This window comes from Nanorana parkeri, unplaced genomic scaffold (assembly GCF_000935625.1).
Source record: "Nanorana parkeri isolate BGI_ZX_2015 unplaced genomic scaffold, ASM93562v1 scaffold506, whole genome shotgun sequence".
NCBI classification, from domain to species: domain Eukaryota; kingdom Metazoa; phylum Chordata; class Amphibia; order Anura; family Dicroglossidae; genus Nanorana; species Nanorana parkeri.
Window position 1 is genome coordinate 110,073 of NW_017306774.1, and position 19,637 is coordinate 129,709.

Consider the following 19,637-nt stretch of genomic DNA (forward strand, 5'->3'; position numbering starts at 1 on the left):
GAGGGGTGCAGAAGGTCTCATGAGGGGGAGATGTGCGGGCCAGTGGAAGCGCTGTAAACAGAGGCACTCCGTGGTTCCCGGGCTCCGTGGACCTAAGGCAGCTGCTTTAATGTGCATGAATTAAAGTGCCAATATCGGTTTTGGGTATCCGAGCATTTGCACGGTACTGGTACTGGTATCGGTATATGACTAGTACTTAGATTCTTGGACATTTTCTCTTCCTGTCCTGGCGACGACACAGGAACTGAAGCGAAAAGTAATTTTTAAAAAATGACATAACGTAGGTTGTCACCCTTCCAGATTATTTGAAACAAAATAATTCTAATAATATTTAATTTATTCCAGATTGAAAGAAGGTTTTATTGTTGAACTTCACATGAGATTCCATATCATTCAGCAGCGAGCGTTAGAACTTGTCGCTGTCTGAATGTGGAAAGATGATTGTCAGTAATTAATCTCGGGCTGTGAGGGGATTATAAAGCCGTTCAGCCCTTACGTTAGATAAAGGACACGGATGTGATCTTTTATAAAAAACATTATTCAAAGAATGAAATCAACCTACAAAATAAACAAATGAAATGCCTTTTGTAAGATGAAGACTAGAATCCTGTATAACCGGTCAGTGATTGGCCGCGTCCTATAAACAGGGAGTCATAGATCGTTCCTTTCCAATCACATCGCAGGAGATGGTAGCTTAGACTGTAGCGGAGGAGTCCGGCTGTCACATCCTGTCCGTGTAACATCACCTCATCAAGGCTACAATTTAATGGCATTTTAACAAGCGCTTGTGTCAATGTTTAGCCGGCTTTTACAACAAATGCAGCTTGTGAAATGTAAGAAAAGTAAACACCATGTGAAGTGGTGCCATCCGGCTATGTGTTACCACACCAGTACAGCTGACCTGTACCAGGAAATATTTTATGGCGGGATTATGGGATTATCAGGAAACGTTGAGTCTACCCAGAACTGATATTTTGGCGTTTGGTACTATATCTCTCTGGCAGCGGTATGGAACAGAGGCAGGTGGTATGCAGGAGGCGGAAGACCAATATGTGTGATCTGGAACACCACTCAACCTGGCATGAAATATAGCATTTGAATGGGAGGAGCCTTTTGTAGCTGAGAACAAACTTTGCTGATCCTTTTGCTGGAAATAAAAGGAAGGTCAGATGAATGTTTGTCCACATCGCCCATACACACCATATGAAGGGACATCCTAAAACATTTCATGTGAAAATGGCTTAATGTAGCTTAAAGGAGAACTATGGGGTCAGGGCTTTTCCCCATAGTTCTCCTTAGGGTAACGGGAGGACACAAACTAGCGTCCTCCCGCCTATCTAGAGACAGAGCCAGCTGTACCCGCCCCCTCCCCTGTCTATTCCACCAGTCAGCACTGGAAGATCGGAGCGGGAAGGGGGGAATCCAGCCCCTCCCCTGTCACAGCTCTCTGCCAGCACAGGATCGAGAAGTGAGCGAGCGCCGGTATGTGTTCGCTCACTTCCCGATCTACTGAGCTGACCGGTGACAGTCTCATTGTCACAGGTCGGCTCAGATTATGAGGCTGAGTGAAAATCACTCACCTCATAGTTCTCCTTTAATGTACCTCAATAATCGCCTTGAAAGTTGTCAGCTTCTAAAACGTCTTCTGAAAGTTTCATGGATTTTGGTTTCCCAGAAGGCGAATGAGAGACAAAAGTGACATTAAACACTCAGATTTTTTTAACATAAAACAATACTGTAATGTGCGCCCTACTGTAATCCATGGTAGTTTCCCTTCTCTTTGCTGCTCTTCCTTTTAAATCTGTATCTGTTCTCATGCTGGGGGAGAAATTCTGTTTTGCAGCAGACTGCCTTGTCTCTGGAATGGATACACGGTGTCTGTGTATAGGTTTGTATAGGCCTGTAACCTGAGCCAGCACTACAGGAAGAGGCACTCAGCTGAAAAGGGAAGTTCTCACCCAGCATGAGAAGACATGAGGATTTAAAAGGAAGAGCAGCAAAGAGAAGGCGTTAAAAAATCTGAGGGTTTAATGTCACTTTAAGCTTGTTTATCAAGGAGCTTAATGTGGTTTAACGTACAGAAGACAACTTAGATGTTAACCAATTTCCCCCAAACTTCACCCAAGACAAGACACCATCTCTGCCAACATATTCTGAAATATTTCAGGTCATTTGGTAAAACACATTAACTATTTTTTTACAATCCCTGAAACATTTAGGGGATTATTCACTAAGCTGCCGAATAAAAAAAAATGACCTGGACCGAAGGGAGCCGAAGCCTCATAGGCTATTCACTGCGGCCCTGTATGGCTGTTCTTAGCCGTACATCGGCTGCATTCCCCTCCCTTCAGTAGGGGCGAAGAATCTCCGCACGTCCGCATTCCAACCCTCACAGTGCACTGCACGGGCTCTGGCATTGTTTGACCTCCAACTCCATACAAAACTATGGATCTTCAGTTAGGGGGCGGGTGAATGTAGACAATGGACTACAACAACTGTGGTGACATCACTGCACATGTGCAATCTTATTTTCCTACTGTCAGTCCCAGATGGGGCTTGTAGTCTCCCCATTCACACAGCACTGTGACTGGATGATGTGGCTGTGTGGATGCCGAAGGGAGAAGCAGATAATTCACCCTAGATATGGTTGTAACATGAAGCAAGGTCAGAAAGGTGGAGTATACCTTTAAGGGCATGCCTCTAACAGTCAGGTTCCACATGTATCGGACTGTTAAAGTCATAGGTAACAAACACATAAAAAAATATATAAAGACGATATTGTGCCGGATTCTGTCATGTGACCAGATACATTTAGTTCAGGAGAGGTTATCCTAGCTGCAGACACGGAATTGTATTTGAGGGAAGGAGAGAATTGTTATTCTTCAGCCTCCATGTGATTCTCTTTCTTGTACTATGTATTATGAATGATGAGAAGCTTATGATGAGTATTCATTGTCGCTGACCTTCATTTCCTTCTCTCTGTTTAAAGTAAAGTGAATGCAGAAGGTGAAATCGGTTGCCAGTGTCCTCTGCGATCTCGCTGCTGCTCTCTGTTCAGTGCTGTGTGCGGTTTTACCATAATGTGAAAGTCAGCTCAGCATACATGATATCACACTTGCCTTACACGCGTGCAATCTTCTCCAGCATTGCGCAATGCATTCACTGCCCCTCACAGCCCAGGGCATGCTGGGATTTGTAGCCTGTTGGCAGCTCGGAGAGAATGGGAGAGTTGAGAGAGAACTTCATATCGGAGTTCCCAGGTAAATCAGCAAATGTAATACAAAACGATAGTCCTGCCATTGTTTTTATTGCTTGGAAGCATTGCGGTATTATTTCTGTCTCCTTTCTGTGCACTGTCTATGAAGCACTCAATGCAGATGCCTCTAACATTGTACTACAGAACCAGATAGGATTCCAACAAAAATAAAGTGTTGCCAGCACTCAAAATCCTCCAAAATATCATTTATTACATGAGCATGAAATCCGCACACAGCCACTGACGCGTTTCTGCCTGAGTGGCCTTAGTCATAAAGCTATGACTAAGGCAGAAACGCGTCAGTGTGTGGATTTCATGCTCGTGCAATCCAGAGCGGCACATATGGACAGGAGCAGTTGGAGTCTGCCTGTGGCTACAAAAGTCTCATCATGTCCCAGTGCCATTTTGCTCAGAGCTGCTCCAGCCCCCCCGGCCTTCAGACATTTAACTTCCATATCTCAGGCTGCGGCGGTGTTGAATGGTACCTGGAGGTCCACTTGTAGTGTCACGTGAATGCTTTTCCTACCGGCACTGTCGCTGCCTAAACCGGCTCCTAAAGCAGATGCTTGCTGGATCACTGACGCTCTAATCTGCCCTCCAGATCATCCCACACATACGTGTCCATCGTATGTTCTTTTCGCCTGCAACATTCAACAAGCCCTGTGCAGATATATTGTAGAGGAGTTTTGGTGGTTTGATGAAGCTCCGGGGAGAACCGGATTGCAGGTAAAAGGGTTCAATTATAAAATAATTCCCACGTGAGGTGAAGTGCCAGCCAAAGTCATCTGTATTTATCTTGTAGGCGTGTGAGCGGACAATATGCACTAATCATTCAGATCTTTCTTTGTTTAACAAACTCTGAACGTGGAGCAGGATACATGTATGTAGTCGTATGATCACTTTCTGACATTTGCTCCCCCATGGAGGTTTCCAGCTGAATCTGCGAAGAGCAAGATGAATGCCACACGTGTGCTAGACTAGAGAGTGGCCGGGGAGCGGGCTGGAAGATGCCAGGTAACTGGCTGGCTCAGTTCATAAAAGGCATGACGTGTCTGCGAGTTCACTATGCTCTTCACATGTAGTGTCTGCGAGTTCACTATGCTCTTCACATGTAGCGTCTGCGAGTTCACTATGTTCTTCACATGTAGCGTCTGCCAGTTCACTATGCTCTTCACGTGTAGCGTCAGCGAGTTCACTATGCTCTTCACGTGTAGCGTCTGCGAGTTCAATATGCTCTTCACGTGTAGCGTCTGCGAGTTCACTATGCTCTTCACGTGTAGCGTCTGCCAGTTCACTATGCTCTTCACGTGTAGCGTCTGCCAGTTCACTATGTTCTTCACGTGTAGCCTCTGCCAGTTCACTATGTTCTTCACGTGTAGCATCTGCAAGTTCACTATGTTCTTCACATGTAGCGTCTGCCAGTTCACTATGCTCTTCACATGTAGCGTCTGCGAGTTCACTATACTCTTCACGTGTAGTGTCTGCGAGTTCACTATGCTCTTCACATGTAGCGTCTGCCAGTTCACTATGTTCTTCACGTGTAGTGTCTGCCAGTTCACTATGCTCTTCACGTGTAGTGTCTGCCAGTTCACTATGCTCTTCACGTGTAGTGTCTGCCAGTTCACTATGCTCTTCACGTGTAGCGTCTGCCAGTTCACTATGCTCTTCACCTGTACCGTCTGCGAGTTCACTATGCTCTTTACACAAAAGGATTTTAGAAAGGAGCTCTTCCCAACAAGAATCGCTAACACCGGGTTCACACCTGGGCGCTGATGGACCCGCTGTAAAACGCTCAAACAGTGAAATCCCATACTTTCCTATGGGCATGGTTCCCACCTGGGCGTATTTCAGCACGTGGAAACGCACTGAAAAATGCCCTACACCCAAACAAGTACAGGAGCTTCTTTGGGGCGTTTTTCAGCGCGTTTCCATTGGTATTCCCGAATGTGGATCGGCGTTAACAAAGCGGTAACCCCGAGCCACACTCGGGAATACAGCGTAGGACTTACCTTGTCCGCGATCCCCGCTGTGTCCTCCGGCGAGCGGCCACGTCGCAGGGGGGCGGAGCCGGCGGGAAGTTTGAAAGTGGGAAAAAAATTTTAAAATAGAGAAAATAAGGGGGGGAAAAATCATACCACCAGTGAAATGCGCGTTTCACTGAACGGAAAAACGAGCTAAAAAAAATGAGCTGAAAAAATAGGCCCAGGTGTGAACCCAGCCGAAGGAAGCATTCAGCACAGTGTATGACTTGTGTAATGATTGTATTGCCCCATATATCTATGTTTTGTATACATGTTTGAGTTGTTTATATTAGCGTTTGCCCTGTAAGCAGGTGCCCGATGCATATCCATTAAAAGGGCAGATACGATCCGAGCTCACTAATGACTTGTATGGAGGGGGAAGGGCAGAGGGGAAGATGGTGTCAGCTCATCAGCAGAGGACATCGCCGTATCTCAATATCACTTTTATAACTTCAGACTCTTACCGGAATTTGGTGGTTCGGGGAAAAGAACATCACCGCCATGTTCAAACCTTTTATGTTTTTAGTATTTGTTTTTTGGTGGTGTTGGCCGTCATAGGTGTGAAGGAAAGCCGGTCAGATTTTCTTTTTCCTGAAATGATTTTATGGAGGTTGTTGCCGGCGTCTCTTGTGCTAAACTTCTGGATCTTTTCCATCTCCGAATGTTGAAACGTGTGACGTACGTTACCCTTGACATAAACAGTAGACATGTGCACTGCCAAAAAATTCGTTTCGTTTTGATTCGGATTTGTGTTATTTCGTTTTTCGGGATTCGGGTGTTAAAGTCAATTCGGATTCGGAATTCGGACTAAATTCTTTAGCGGTAGTTCGTTCGAACGTTCGTTTGCAGCAAAGTGACATTTGAGGGGGAAAAAATGTTTTTCTCCTTCTCTAATGTCACTTTGCTCCAACGAACGAAACGAAAACCAACGTTCAAACGAACTACCGCTAACGAATTTCGGAAACGGAAATTGGGATTCGTTTGCATTCGTTATATCTGTAATTCGGATACATCCGAATTTCCGAAAATTTGTCTGAATCTCGATACGAAAAGAATAGCACATGTCTAATAAACAGTTCTGCTTTGCTTCCAAGCTGTGTATAGATAATGATTTGTAGGGTTATAAAGTACTGCGAGTTGTCCATTGGGTGCTCAGGGCCATAATTGTTTGATTTAGTGGATCCATTGTTCTTGTTTTATACAATATTATTAATGTGGGGTGGAGCTGTCAGAGGAAACAAGAGGGATTATGTCTGACTGGCATAGTAAGTTTCTGTGAACCTCATGGACTCTAAGCAGCCGGCACATCACAGTACCGCCCCGGGCGTCAATGAACTGAAAGAAACCAATCATTATTCCTTTCCCCCTCACAGTGTTGTCTGATGGGATGAAAGGAAATGTCAGGCCGGTACGACCAACACAATTTCACAAAATCTTTCAGTATTTTTACCAGGAAATAGGTAGCGGTGGTTAAGCAGCATAAAACACAACAATGAGCCCAATAAACTATTGATGGTGTGCCAGATATTTGGCGTCTGCAACGCTGATTTATGGAATGCAAATAATTGTTCGAGTTGAAGGTTCGAGTAACAAGTTCATCAGCATTTGGCGGAGTGGAGGTGCACAGTATTGCACCAATGGGACGGTGGCACATGACAGTCAAGATTGTGGTTTCTGCGCCTAAAAAAACTAAACGCACTGCAACAGAACCGCTTATGTGCAACAGAATGTGACAATCGGACGTCTTGTGTGAGACTTCATATTCCTCTACAACCGCCAATCAGAACGTATATCGGGCCCAATGGGTCTAACTCACAGATGTGCCGCCTTTTATTGCGTAGCGCGCAACAAACCGACCCTCCATTTTTTTTATTGAACTTGCACTGGAAGATTTATTGATTGCCGATTGTGGTACACAAGCACTTTGCTGTCAGTCAATGCGATAAGCAGAAGGAACATTTGGTATTTAGGTGGCCAAGCAACAAAGTTGCAAAGGACACCTATTTGTTTTTATTCTGATTATTATTATTATTATTCCACCGCTTTTTTTCAAATGCCTGTAATAAGAGCAATGTTAAACGTTGCACAATGGTAGAGCCCTGTGCTCTGCAGAACGTATGGCAATATAGAGGCCATGGGTCACATGATGTGGCAGCCATCTTGGTTTTTGCAAATATCCAGAACCGCTGAAGCTACAGATGTACAAATTGCTGCGTGAGGTTATGCTGTGCTCTGGTATCACATGTCTTCCATTACAAGTCATTTGATCACATGGTTCGGCAGCCATATTGTATGTGCTATATTCTGCAAACAACTTCATCTCTGGAACCATATAGCAGAATAATTCAAAACGTTGCACCTATGTTCAGGGCGACCTCTTCTACCGCGGTTTTATAAACGGGTCCGATCCCAAAATTAATATGGCTGCCACAAGCCAGTCACTTTTAACATTGCAGCAAATTGTTTAAACACGCATTTCTATCACTATTTATATTAAACTCGTTATACATATGATAAGTCAACATCATACCTGCCAAATACAATATGGGTTTCAAATGTCAACAAGGTCGGCGGCCATTTTGAATTTGGAAAAATATTACAATTCATGGAAACGTTTGCAGGTGTATTGTGAATACATAACTTTGCTAATTATCTCTCGAACTACATTATCATCTCATGTGGCAGGCTCTAATGCTTGGCCACCTTTTATTGCTGCTTGCAGCTATATATTATTGTTTTTATGCCATACTGTTTATTCATGTCTCAGTGCCATGATGTAGGTGCGGCACACAGGACTTGGACTGGTGCCCAGCAGGATTGTCAGAATGAAGCTGCTTTATCTTTCGTGACTCTTTACGTTGAACAATAGTCATATATCCGATGCCGCAACTGAACAGCGCAGATGAGGGTTGTACCTGGCCAGCTGGCTCATGAATCTATTCTTCGTCACGCTGAGGACATGGGCTCAGAACGGTTTGGCCACCGATGATGGTAAGAGGGACTCGGGGAGTTACCCGGCTGATCTTCCAACTTTCCTATCACTGGGGAAATTAACTGCTTACATAACGTCCTACAATTAGAAGGAAATCACTGGGGAGGTTTTATAACGCGGGCTTGCTCTCATTTAGTAATATGAGCGGCTGAAAGTGTTTAGATTGGAAATAAAGTGAACATTTGACTTCTGTGGCATGTTTTGGTTTTTATTCCTCACGCTGGTAAATGATATCAGACTATGATCGGTATGTACAAGGTGTAGGGCTGCAACAACTAATCGACATAATCGATTATAATCGATTATTGAAAAAGTTGTCAACTTTTTCAATAATCGATTAATCGGCTTCCGATCAGTTGGCCCTGTTCACGGCTCCACACACGCTGCACCTCCTCCCCAAATCACGCTCACCGCTGCCAGACCCGCATCCACGCTTTACACGACGCACCTATCTCAGGCAGACCCTATCTCAGAAGCAAGTTGCTGGAAGACTGCTCAGGTAAGCCTGCACTTTCCCACACATGGTGCTCTATAATGTATTGCTGGGATTTGTAGTCCTCTATAGCTGATGGTACATTGTGCTGTATATTATACATAGGAATACAAATCCCAGCAATACATCATACACTGTATGTATAATGTATTGCTGGGATTTGTTGTACTCTTCTATAGTTGGTGATATTCTGCACTGCGCTGTGTAGAGGACTACAAATCCCAGCAATAATACATTATACAGCGTCATGCGGAATTCCACCAGCTATAGAGGAGTACAACAAATCCCAGCAATAGTACATTATACAGTGGTGCAATGCCGAATACCACCAGCTATAGAGGACTACAAAACCCAGCAACAGTACATTATACAGCGCAATGCAGAATACCACCAGCTATAATGTACTATTGCTGGGATTTGTTGTATTCCTCTATAGCTGGTGGTATTCTGCATTGCGCTGTATAATGTATTATAGCTGGGATTTGTAGTCCTCTATAGCTGGTGGTATTCTGCATTCATTGCTGTATAATTTTACACTTTCCATTTCACTATATTGCACATAACACTGTTTTCTTTTTTACTTCCACCGCTCCAAGCTTGCTCCTGTGATGGACTGCAATCTCAATACAAACTAGTAGTCCCATCACTGGAGCCATGTTTTAAAATGTATTTTATTGTTTATCCGATTAACCGATTAATCGAACTTAATAATCGGCCAACTAATCGATTTTGAAAATAATCGTTAGCTGCAGCTCTAACAAGGTGTCAGAAAACTTTGCTCGGGGACAAGTTATGTAATAATTTCCATTTCAGATATTATTTGAACCGTATTTTTCGGATGGTCTTCAGATAATTGAATCACTTTTCTTGCTGTGATATCGTCTTTAATCTCTTCACCAATTCCTGAATCCTAATTTACATCTGTATTTAGTTGTGAAATGAGTTTGTTTTGTTGTGAAGTTTATAATGTTTCAATCAATGAAAGAGAAAGAAATCTGCGACTTCCATCCTGTGTTCCTGTAAGAAATCATTGCCCAGAGCGACCTAATAGGTTTAGTTTTCGGGGATCCCGTCGGCTCTCAACAAAAACAGGAACTTTAAAGTGACACTAAACCTTAAAAATCCATCTGAGACCCTGAACTCTGAACATCAATGTATCTTATTTGTGTATCAGTCGGCTGTAGATCCTCCACTCATCTCTGACACTGTCCTTCCTTCTGGAGGGGGGCTACGTCTGTTCCCCATGGTCCCTGTGTGTGTTGTAAAGTAGTCACCACTCTAAGCACCCCCACCCCCCGGGCTGGACTACAATCTCACGTTTAGTTTACTCATTTGTATTGAGATACATTTGTAAGTTTTATTTCTGTGAATTCTTCATCCTGTTTGTGGGTTCTGCCATGACGTCAGAGATGGGTTTGACTTGCGCATACCTTCTGACTGCCTCATTGCCCGTCTTCCTATATAGGCACACTTTAGATAAGGGAGAGGGGTTCACAGGTAGTCCTAATATTTACTCTTGAGAGGAGTGCAGCATAGGTATTAGGCCATCACCCAGTCAGATCAATAATATTTCATGTTTTATAATAGTGAAGGAAATGTTAATAAGACAGATAAGGCAAATCTGATGTGATGCATCATTATGGTGTTATACATTAGGCTGTGTTCTTTGTAATCATGTTGTTGTTACTGAGTAATCTGCAGTAGAAAATAGCTTTTGGTTTCTTTAAACATTTGCTAGAATTGGGAGCTCCGGATACTGTTCAGTGCCTGGACGTGGCCCTCTATAATAATTAGTGTCCCTTTCTGAATACACGGATCAGAACACGGGAAACTCCTACTGAACCAATTATTTATTTTCTGCTTCAGACCGTCTTCCCTCCGGCAGGACTAGTAACACAGAGGTCCCTCGTTTAAAAGATTTCTGTATTTTGACCTTTATTTTTAAGAATAAAAACATCTCCTCAGAATCATTATTTTATGACTGTGAGGGATTGTCGATGACTTTTTTCTGATCCAAGCTGTTGAGGAAATACGAGTCTCAGTGTTATTCTGGGGTGAATGATGAGGCCGGCAGGACATAGCAGACTTCTAGTTTTTGCTGGTCACTGCTTCCCACATCTAATACAGAGGGAGTTCCATTCCTCTGGAGCCTGTCACATGGGGAGTTCCGCTCCTCTGTATAATGTAGAAGGATGGAGCCGGTCACATGGGGAGTTCCGCTCCTCTGTATAATGTAGAAGGATGGAGCCGGTCACATGGGGAGTTCCGCTCCTCTGTATAATGTAGAAGGATGGAGCCGGTCACATGGGGAGTTCCGCTCCTCTGTATAATGTAGAAGGATGGAGCCGGTCACATGGGGAGTTCCGCTCCTCTGTATAATGTAGAAGGATGGAGCCGGTCACATGGGGAGTTCCGCTCCTCTGTATAATGTAGAAGGATGGAGCCGGTCACATGGGGAGTTCCGCTCCTCTGTATAATGTAGAAGGATGGAGCCGGTCACATGGGGAGTTCCGCTCCTCTGTATAATGTAGAAGGATGGAGCCGGTCACATGGGGAGTTCCGCTCCTCTGTATAATGTAGAAGGATGGAGCCGGTCACATGGGGAGTTCCGCTCCTCTGTATAATGTAGAAGGATGGAGCCGGTCACATGGGGAGTTCCGCTCCTCTGTATAATGTAGAAGGATGGAGCCGGTCACATGGGGAGTTCCGCTCCTCTGTATAATGTAGAAGGATGGAGCCGGTCACATGGGGAGTTCCGCTCCTCTGTATAATGTAGAAGGATGGAGCCGGTCACATGGGGAGTTCCGCTCCTCTGTATAATGTAGAAGGATGGAGCCGGTCACATGGGGAGTTCCGCTCCTCTGTATAATGTAGAAGGATGGAGCCGGTCACATGGGGAGTTCCGCTCCTCTGTATAATGTAGAAGGATGGAGCCGGTCACATGGGGAGTTCCGCTCCTCTGTATAATGTAGAAGGATGGAGCCGGTCACATGGGGAGTTCCGCTCCTCTGTATAATGTAGAAGGATGGAGCCGGTCACATGGGGAGTTCCGCTCCTCTGTATAATGTAGAAGGATGGAGCCGGTCACATGGGGAGTTCCGCTCCTCTGTATAATGTAGAAGGATGGAGCCGGTCACATGGGGAGTTCCGCTCCTCTGTATAATGTAGAAGGATGGAGCCGGTCACATGGGGAGTTCCGCTCCTCTGTATAATGTAGAAGGATGGAGCCGGTCACATGGGGAGTTCCGCTCCTCTGTATAATGTAGAAGGATGGAGCCGGTCACATGGGGAGTTCCGCTCCTCTGTATAATGTAGAAGGATGGAGCCGGTCACATGGGGAGTTCCGCTCCTCTGTATAATGTAGAAGGATGGAGCCGGTCACATGGGGAGTTCCGCTCCTCTGTATAATGTAGAAGGATGGAGCCGGTCACATGGGGAGTTCCGCTCCTCTGTATAATGTAGAAGGATGGAGCCGGTCACATGGGGAGTTCCGCTCCTCTGTATAATGTAGAAGGATGGAGCCGGTCACATGGGGAGTTCCGCTCCTCTGTATAATGTAGAAGGATGGAGCCGGTCACATGGGGAGTTCCGCTCCTCTGTATAATGTAGAAGGATGGAGCCGGTCACATGGGGAGTTCCGCTCCTCTGTATAATGTAGAAGGATGGAGCCGGTCACATGGGGAGTTCCGCTCCTCTGTATAATGTAGAAGGATGGAGCCGGTCACATGGGGAGTTCCGCTCCTCTGTATAATGTAGAAGGATGGAGCCGGTCACATGGGGAGTTCCGCTCCTCTGTATAATGTAGAAGGATGGAGCCGGTCACATGGGGAGTTCCGCTCCTCTGTATAATGTAGAAGGATGGAGCCGGTCACATGGGGAGTTCCGCTCCTCTGTATAATGTAGAAGGATGGAGCCGGTCACATGGGGAGTTCCGCTCCTCTGTATAATGTAGAAGGATGGAGCCGGTCACATGGGGAGTTCCGCTCCTCTGTATAATGTAGAAGGATGGAGCCGGTCACATGGGGAGTTCCGCTCCTCTGTATAATGTAGAAGGATGGAGCCGGTCACATGGGGAGTTCCGCTCCTCTGTATAATGTAGAAGGATGGAGCCGGTCACATGGGGAGTTCCGCTCCTCTGTATAATGTAGAAGGATGGAGCCGGTCACATGGGGAGTTCCGCTCCTCTGTATAATGTAGAAGGATGGAGCCTGTCACATTGGGAGTTCCATTCCTCTGTATAATGTAGAAGGATGGAGCTATAAGAGTGAGATGTAAGAAATACAATCTTTGTTTATTATTTTATACACGTATAAGTGTAAAAAACTCTTTTTTTTGTTTCTTGCAGATTGCCAACAATGAAATCTGCCAGAAGAGTTGTGGTTTTCCGACGACCAAAATGAACATTAAAAATGGTAAGTGAGCCGATGAGGATTGCAGACCTCCCTCTGTGTGCGTCACTCTTCTGTCTCATGCTGGTTACATGTCGCAGTTCTGGTCTCTGATGCAGAATGTGAAGGTTTGAGTTTTTCTGATTGAAGCCCCGATACTCAGATGCCTCACAATATAAAACGCGTCAGCATGGCAGCTTCACACACATTAACAACATGCATGAAATGTCCAGCGACTTTAGTGTCAGGTGCTGTGAAATCCTGCTGTTTTTCAATGCCTGCCTTCTTTCTAACCGCATGTAATAATATCACATACTATTATATGCGGTATGCTGGCATTTACATGCAGCAGCTATCACCTGATCATTACTTTGAATAGGTGACAGCTGCCACCTTTAAACACCAGATTAGTCATTCCTGCTGCAGAAAAACGCAAGATCCTGACGCAGGAATGCACCTAAACTCACTGATATGAATAGGGCCTTATTGTGTGTGTATTGGGGTCCGTAGTACCATACCGGATATAGTTACATTTTATTTTGATGTATGAAATTTGGCAAGCCAGGCCCCCATGGGAGAAATAGAATTGTCGAGTGGCCCCCCGAGTCAAATGAGTTTGAGACCCCTGCTTTAGAGGATGTTGCCAGCACACCACACGATGATAATCAGCAAGTGTTCATTTATTGACAATCGCTGTCACACAGGGTCCCCTTCATCAGGCTCAGAGATGATTATGGGAGTCCCGGTAAGGAGTGCGGCAAGGTTTGTCTTTTCGTGTTTTAGGGTTAGGGCACCAGAGCCAGGGGCCCCATGGCAGTGCTGACACTACTCCGCTGTTTATATCATCTATATAATTAAACTCTCATTTGTGTCCAAACAACTTTCGTGACAAATTATCCCCCCACCAAAAACTGCCCCAAAAGAAACTCTCCTACTCCTGACCTTCAAGGGGATACCACATACAGTGTGCGTGCGTTATTTGTACCCATAACAGGACCCAGAAACAATGATGCACATTTTGCTTTATTGGCCATTCCGATCATATTATCACCTGTCACAGAGATCACGTGATCGGAGGCCAGTCTGTCCAGCTCCAAATCTTTGTCACCGGGGAGCTGTCCTGGGGGGATACGATTGAGCGGAGTCCTGACAGAAAACAGCGACGCATGTCTGTGGGCTCTACTCTTCTGCCACATATATTCCTGTGGCCGGTGTGAAGGGTTTAATAATAGAATGGACTCCGCATTATAGTATAAGGTGTTTGGATGGTTCATGCCTCCTAGGCAATCCCAACACACAAGATGGCGGGTGCAGAAACGGGCGATTTTTAAGTTGATTGATTGATCATTTGTAGTACAGATTGTTCTTAGACGGACATCACAAGGGAAGTCTGTAGAGATGGAAGTTTTGGGCTTTTGTTGTGCCGGGTGGTGAGTCCGGGGCTAACATGGAGATGAAACCTCTTTGCTGACGAAAAAGTTAACTACTCATTGGCAGCTCACCGAAATCAATGTGATGTTAATGAGACGACTGACAACAGGCAATTACAGTGTATGATGTGTGGCCAGAACTTTGTCTAGTTTGGATTAGGGAGGATTCCGTCAGTTGTCATTGAGGCAATTCCTTCCCTACACCTCCTGTCACAGAGACTCAGCAGGAATCAATCAAAATCTCCCAAGGTTAGGGGAACTCCTGTCAAACAGTTGCTCCTGGAACAGATTTCCCCTCACTTCCTGCTCTGGAAACAACTTTGAAATGTTACATTTCCCCTCGCTTTTTTTTTTTTAAATCGATGACAGCTGTCACCAGTACAAATTGAGGGGTGAATTCCCCAATGGGCACACCGACAGAGGGGGTGTAATCCTTCCCCACTTCAAAAGGAATTTTTTATTTTTTGCCAAATACACTTTAAACCTCTCAGCGGCAAAGTGACGGAATCACAAGTGCGGCCATGTTGGTCAGGGTGACTCGTAGTGCAGGAATGTTGGAAGGGTGTCTGTCTATAATTACACCACATAAGCTGCCCGAGCACCGGCACACACTAAATCTAGCAATTTTCTCCCAGGCGCGTGGTCAGCGTTGCATCACTTGAGCTATGATGTGGTTATAGGCGGCCGGGAGAAATTGGCTGGCTTCACGTTAAAGTCTGGAGTAATACTGAGCCGATGTGGCTTGCGGGGGAAGAACAGAAACTGCACAGAATGCGTGTACGTAGATTGCACAGAATCCCAAACAAGAACTGCGGTAAAAAGTCGCGCGTTTCCGATGGCTACTTGGCTGTATCCCAATGGAAACAAAACGGCCCAAAGTAGTACCTGTACCTTTTCAGGCGTGGGCCGTTTTGTAGCGCGTTTGGGACGGGCAGAAATACGGCAAGGTGGGAACGAGACCCATTGACTACAATGCAATTTATATTTTTGAGCGTTTTGTAGAGCGTTCGTCGAGCGTAGAACGCGCTACAAAACGTTCAGGTGTGAACGAGGGCTTACGGGTCTTTACAATGATAAAGCACAGGGAGAGGCTGCAGAGTTTATCATATAGACGAGTCTCTGTTTGTGGAGGTTTCTGTTTAACATGGCTGGACCCAGATGAACAGATGCTGAGTTATGATATGCGGGGGGCTTGGTGTAAACCCAATTCACACCTAAAACTATGATCTTACAATGTGCCACGTGTCAGCACATAATGGAAGTCAATCAGCACAACATCACCTCATTCACAAAGCTATGTGAATGACCGAATACACCCAGACGGGTCCCGGGCCCCAATAATTTGTTGGACCTGTTTCCATTTAAGAGGGAATTTGCTGTTGGTCTTTACCCACTGTGGTCCTACCAGTGACCCACCAGAGGGCACACATACCTCAAAGGATTCTACTGATAGAATGGTTTTCTTTTTGCTCTGGTAGGTATTTCCCTCTGTCCTATGTTGGCTATGACCCTAATCTGTAAACCTGTGGCGGAATGGGTTGGATCCCTTTTTAAAAGGACCTCTCCAACACTCGGGTAGACCTTTCTAAACTGAGCATGTGAAAAATAAATGTTGGGAGCCCTTATATTTCACTTGTGATGGCTTGTTGGAAGCAATTAAGCTTGTGTCACATGGAACCCATGCCCATACTGATGCACAGAGAACTCTGGTTGAGGTGGCGGGACAAGGATGCCATATCTGTGGCTCTCCCTGTTGGAGCTTTCAATGCAACAGCTGGATCCCCCAATTCTTCCAGGTGGTCGAAGCCAAGAACTACAGTGAGAAAATCTCACTGATGAAGTTCTTAGGACAGATATAGGAAGCCAGCGGATAAAAGAAAGACAGGGAGTTAACTCCACCCCCCGACCCGAATAAGATTTAAAAAAGAGAACAACAATGGGGTACATAGACCTGACTGTACAAGGCAGGGATGTGTAATGTGTATATAGAGGAGAATGTAAGTAGATACAAATAGTTCTTCTGGCTGCTGTTGTCATCTCTGTAATGTGATTTGTGTGACACCTACAGGATGGAAGGCCGGGGCCGTGTTCCTTACTATTGCAGTCTTCTTTGGAATGTTTTGGTATCTTCCTGTGGACATGTACATACCGGGGTACGTACACATTTCCTCCATTATACTCGCACTGTAATGTAATTAAGAGGGGACATGATTTTAATGTACAAAATGTTTAGTGGAGATGGCAACATCGGCAATAAACCTTTTACTTCTAAACTCCCTAACAAGGACTAGAGGCCACCACCTAAAACTGGTGGAGAAAGGATTTACCCACAAAGGGGCGTAGGAGCTTCTTCTCAGTCAGAGCGGTTAGATTTTTGGAACTCTCTGCCACAAGCTGTGGTATCAGCAGAGAATACTGAATCATTCAAAAATCAACTAGATACCTTCCTCAGAGAACATAACATGCAGGGGTACAGGTACACTTAAATCCTTAAAGTGACATTAAAGCCTCAGATTTTTTAACATAAAACAATACTGTAATGTGCGCCTTACTGTAATCCATGGTAGTTTCCCTTCTCTTTGCTGCTCTTCCTTTTAAATCTGTATCTCTTCTCATGCTTGGTGAGAACTTCCCTTTGCAGCTGGGTGCCTCTTCCTGTAGTGCTGGCTCAGGTTGTGAACCTGCACACAGACACCGTGTATCCATTGCAGAGACAAGGCAGTCTGCTGCAAAACAGAAGTTCTCCCCCAGCATGAGAAGAGATAAGGATTTAAAAGGAAGAGCAGCAAAGAGAAGGGAAACTACCATGGATTACAGTAAGGCGCACATTACAGTATTGGTTTATGTTAAAAAATCTTGAGGGTTTAATGTCACTTTAAACCCCAAGGGACTAATATACACCCATGCACGCACTACACACAAAGGTGGAACTTGATGGACCTGTGTGTTTATTCAAATACTATGTAATAAGATAGAAAAACATTTCTTTTTATTTTTTACATATTAAACTGACAAGTTAGTAGTAATTAGTCCCATTTAACTGGAACTGTCCTGTAATATTGGAGACATTTCACCCGTCATCCAAGTGACTTGCTTAGCATTAATGAGTGCTGGGAACATTCCAGCCGCACTGGTAACTCCATCCACTCCATCCAATCACCATGGAAGGTGTCAAGGCAGATGGATGGTGTGCAAAAATAAACTGGGAGATGTATAAGTTGGTGAAACCACCCTGTTCTATTTCCATAATCCCATCACCAGAGTACCAAGTTATATCTTCGCCCATGTAAATCAGACAATTATCAAGTGTTCCAGACTCCCTGGCACAATGGTAAATGGATTATGGAAATAGTACGGGGCGATTTCACAAACTTTCACACCCACCAGGGTGCCATCTTCCTGTAGAAGGACAGTGTGACTGGGCCGCCCGGTCATATGTGCTCCCCCCGGAGGATCAGGATGCTTTGTATGTCGAGCAGAGTGTGGGGAGAAACCAATTAACAGCTTGTCACCCAGCCAGCTATTAAATGAAGAGAATCACCAAAGCTGACAAAGGGGAAAAAAAAATCAAAAGGGGAAAAATGATTCCCAGTATGGATTCTTAGGTCCTTAGTCCTTGACACTAGGTGAAAAACTGAAATTCCTACAACTGCTGGTGGCATTATAACCCGATGACCAAGATCTAAAGATCTCCTCTATGTCTTTCAGTAAATGGATGGGGTAAATTTTTTGGGCTCACTTCAGCTTCAGTTGTGTTTTATAGCAGGTGATAGCAGTGTTGTGATACATTGATATGAGGCAAATAAGAGAAGTTCATTGTTGGGGTTTACACATGAAACTTTCTTTCTTTTGCCTGTGGGCTGTGATTTAGTAAGTAATGTGCCTCTTACAGGTGAAACTCGAATAATTAGAATATCGTGCAAAAGTTAATTTATTTCACTAATGCAACTTAAAAGGTGAAACTAATATATGAGAGAGACTCATTACATGCAAAGCAAGATAATTCAAGCCGTGATTTGTCATCATTGTGATGATTATGGCTTACAGCTCATGAAAACCCCAAGAACCCCAAATCCACAACCTCAAAAAAGTAGATTATTACATGCAATCAATAAAACAAGGATTGTACATAGAACAATATCGGACCTCTGAAAAGTACAAGCATGCATATGTACTCAGTACTTGGTTTGGGCCCCTTTTGCAGCAATGGATTACAGTAAGGCGCACATTACAGTATTGGTTTATGTTAAAAAATCTTGAGGGTTTAATGTCACTTTAAACCCCAAGGGACTAATATACACCCATGCACGCACTACACACAAAGGTGGAACTTGATGGACCTGTGTGTTTATTCAAATACTATGTAATAAGATAGAAAAACATTTCTTTTTATTTTTTACATATTAAACTGACAAGTTAGTAGTAATTAGTCCCATTTAACTGGAACTGTCCTGTAATATTGGAGACATTTCACCCGTCATCCAAGTGACTTGCTTAGCATTAATGAGTGCTGGGAACATTCCAGCCGCACTGGTAACTCCATCCACTCCATCCAATCACCATGGAAGGTGTCAAGGCAGATGGATGGTGTGCAAAAATAAACTGGGAGATGTATAAGTTGGTGAAACCACCCTGTTCTATTTCCATAATCCCATCACCAGAGTACCAAGTTATATCTTCGCCCATGTAAATCAGACAATTATCAAGTGTTCCAGACTCCCTGGCACAATGGTAAATGGATTATGGAAATAGTACGGGGCGATTTCACAAACTTTCACACCCACCAGGGTGCCATCTTCCTGTAGAAGGACAGTGTGACTGGGCCGCCCGGTCATATGTGCTCCCCCCGGAGGATCAGGATGCTTTGTATGTCGAGCAGAGTGTGGGGAGAAACCAATTAACAGCTTGTCACCCAGCCAGCTATTAAATGAAGAGAATCACCAAAGCTGACAAAGGGGAAAAAAAAATCAAAAGGGGAAAAATGATTCCCAGTATGGATTCTTAGGTCCTTAGTCCTTGACACTAGGTGAAAAACTGAGCTTCCTACAGTGGATAGG

The 19,637-nt window shown here is 44.6% G+C and overlaps 1 protein-coding gene across 1 annotated transcript in view; it reads left to right on the forward strand.

The window, feature by feature from the left end:
- LOC108790835 (CMP-N-acetylneuraminate-beta-galactosamide-alpha-2,3-sialyltransferase 4-like) overlaps positions 1 to 19,637 on the forward strand; it is a 128,358-nt gene that overhangs the window by 94,699 nt on the left and 14,022 nt on the right. The window contains exons 4-5 of the mRNA XM_018561188.1: positions 13,108 to 13,174; positions 16,649 to 16,766. Coding sequence (XP_018416690.1) covers positions 13,108 to 13,174; positions 16,649 to 16,766 — 185 coding nt within the window. The remainder of the gene's footprint in view (positions 1 to 13,107; positions 13,175 to 16,648; positions 16,767 to 19,637) is intronic.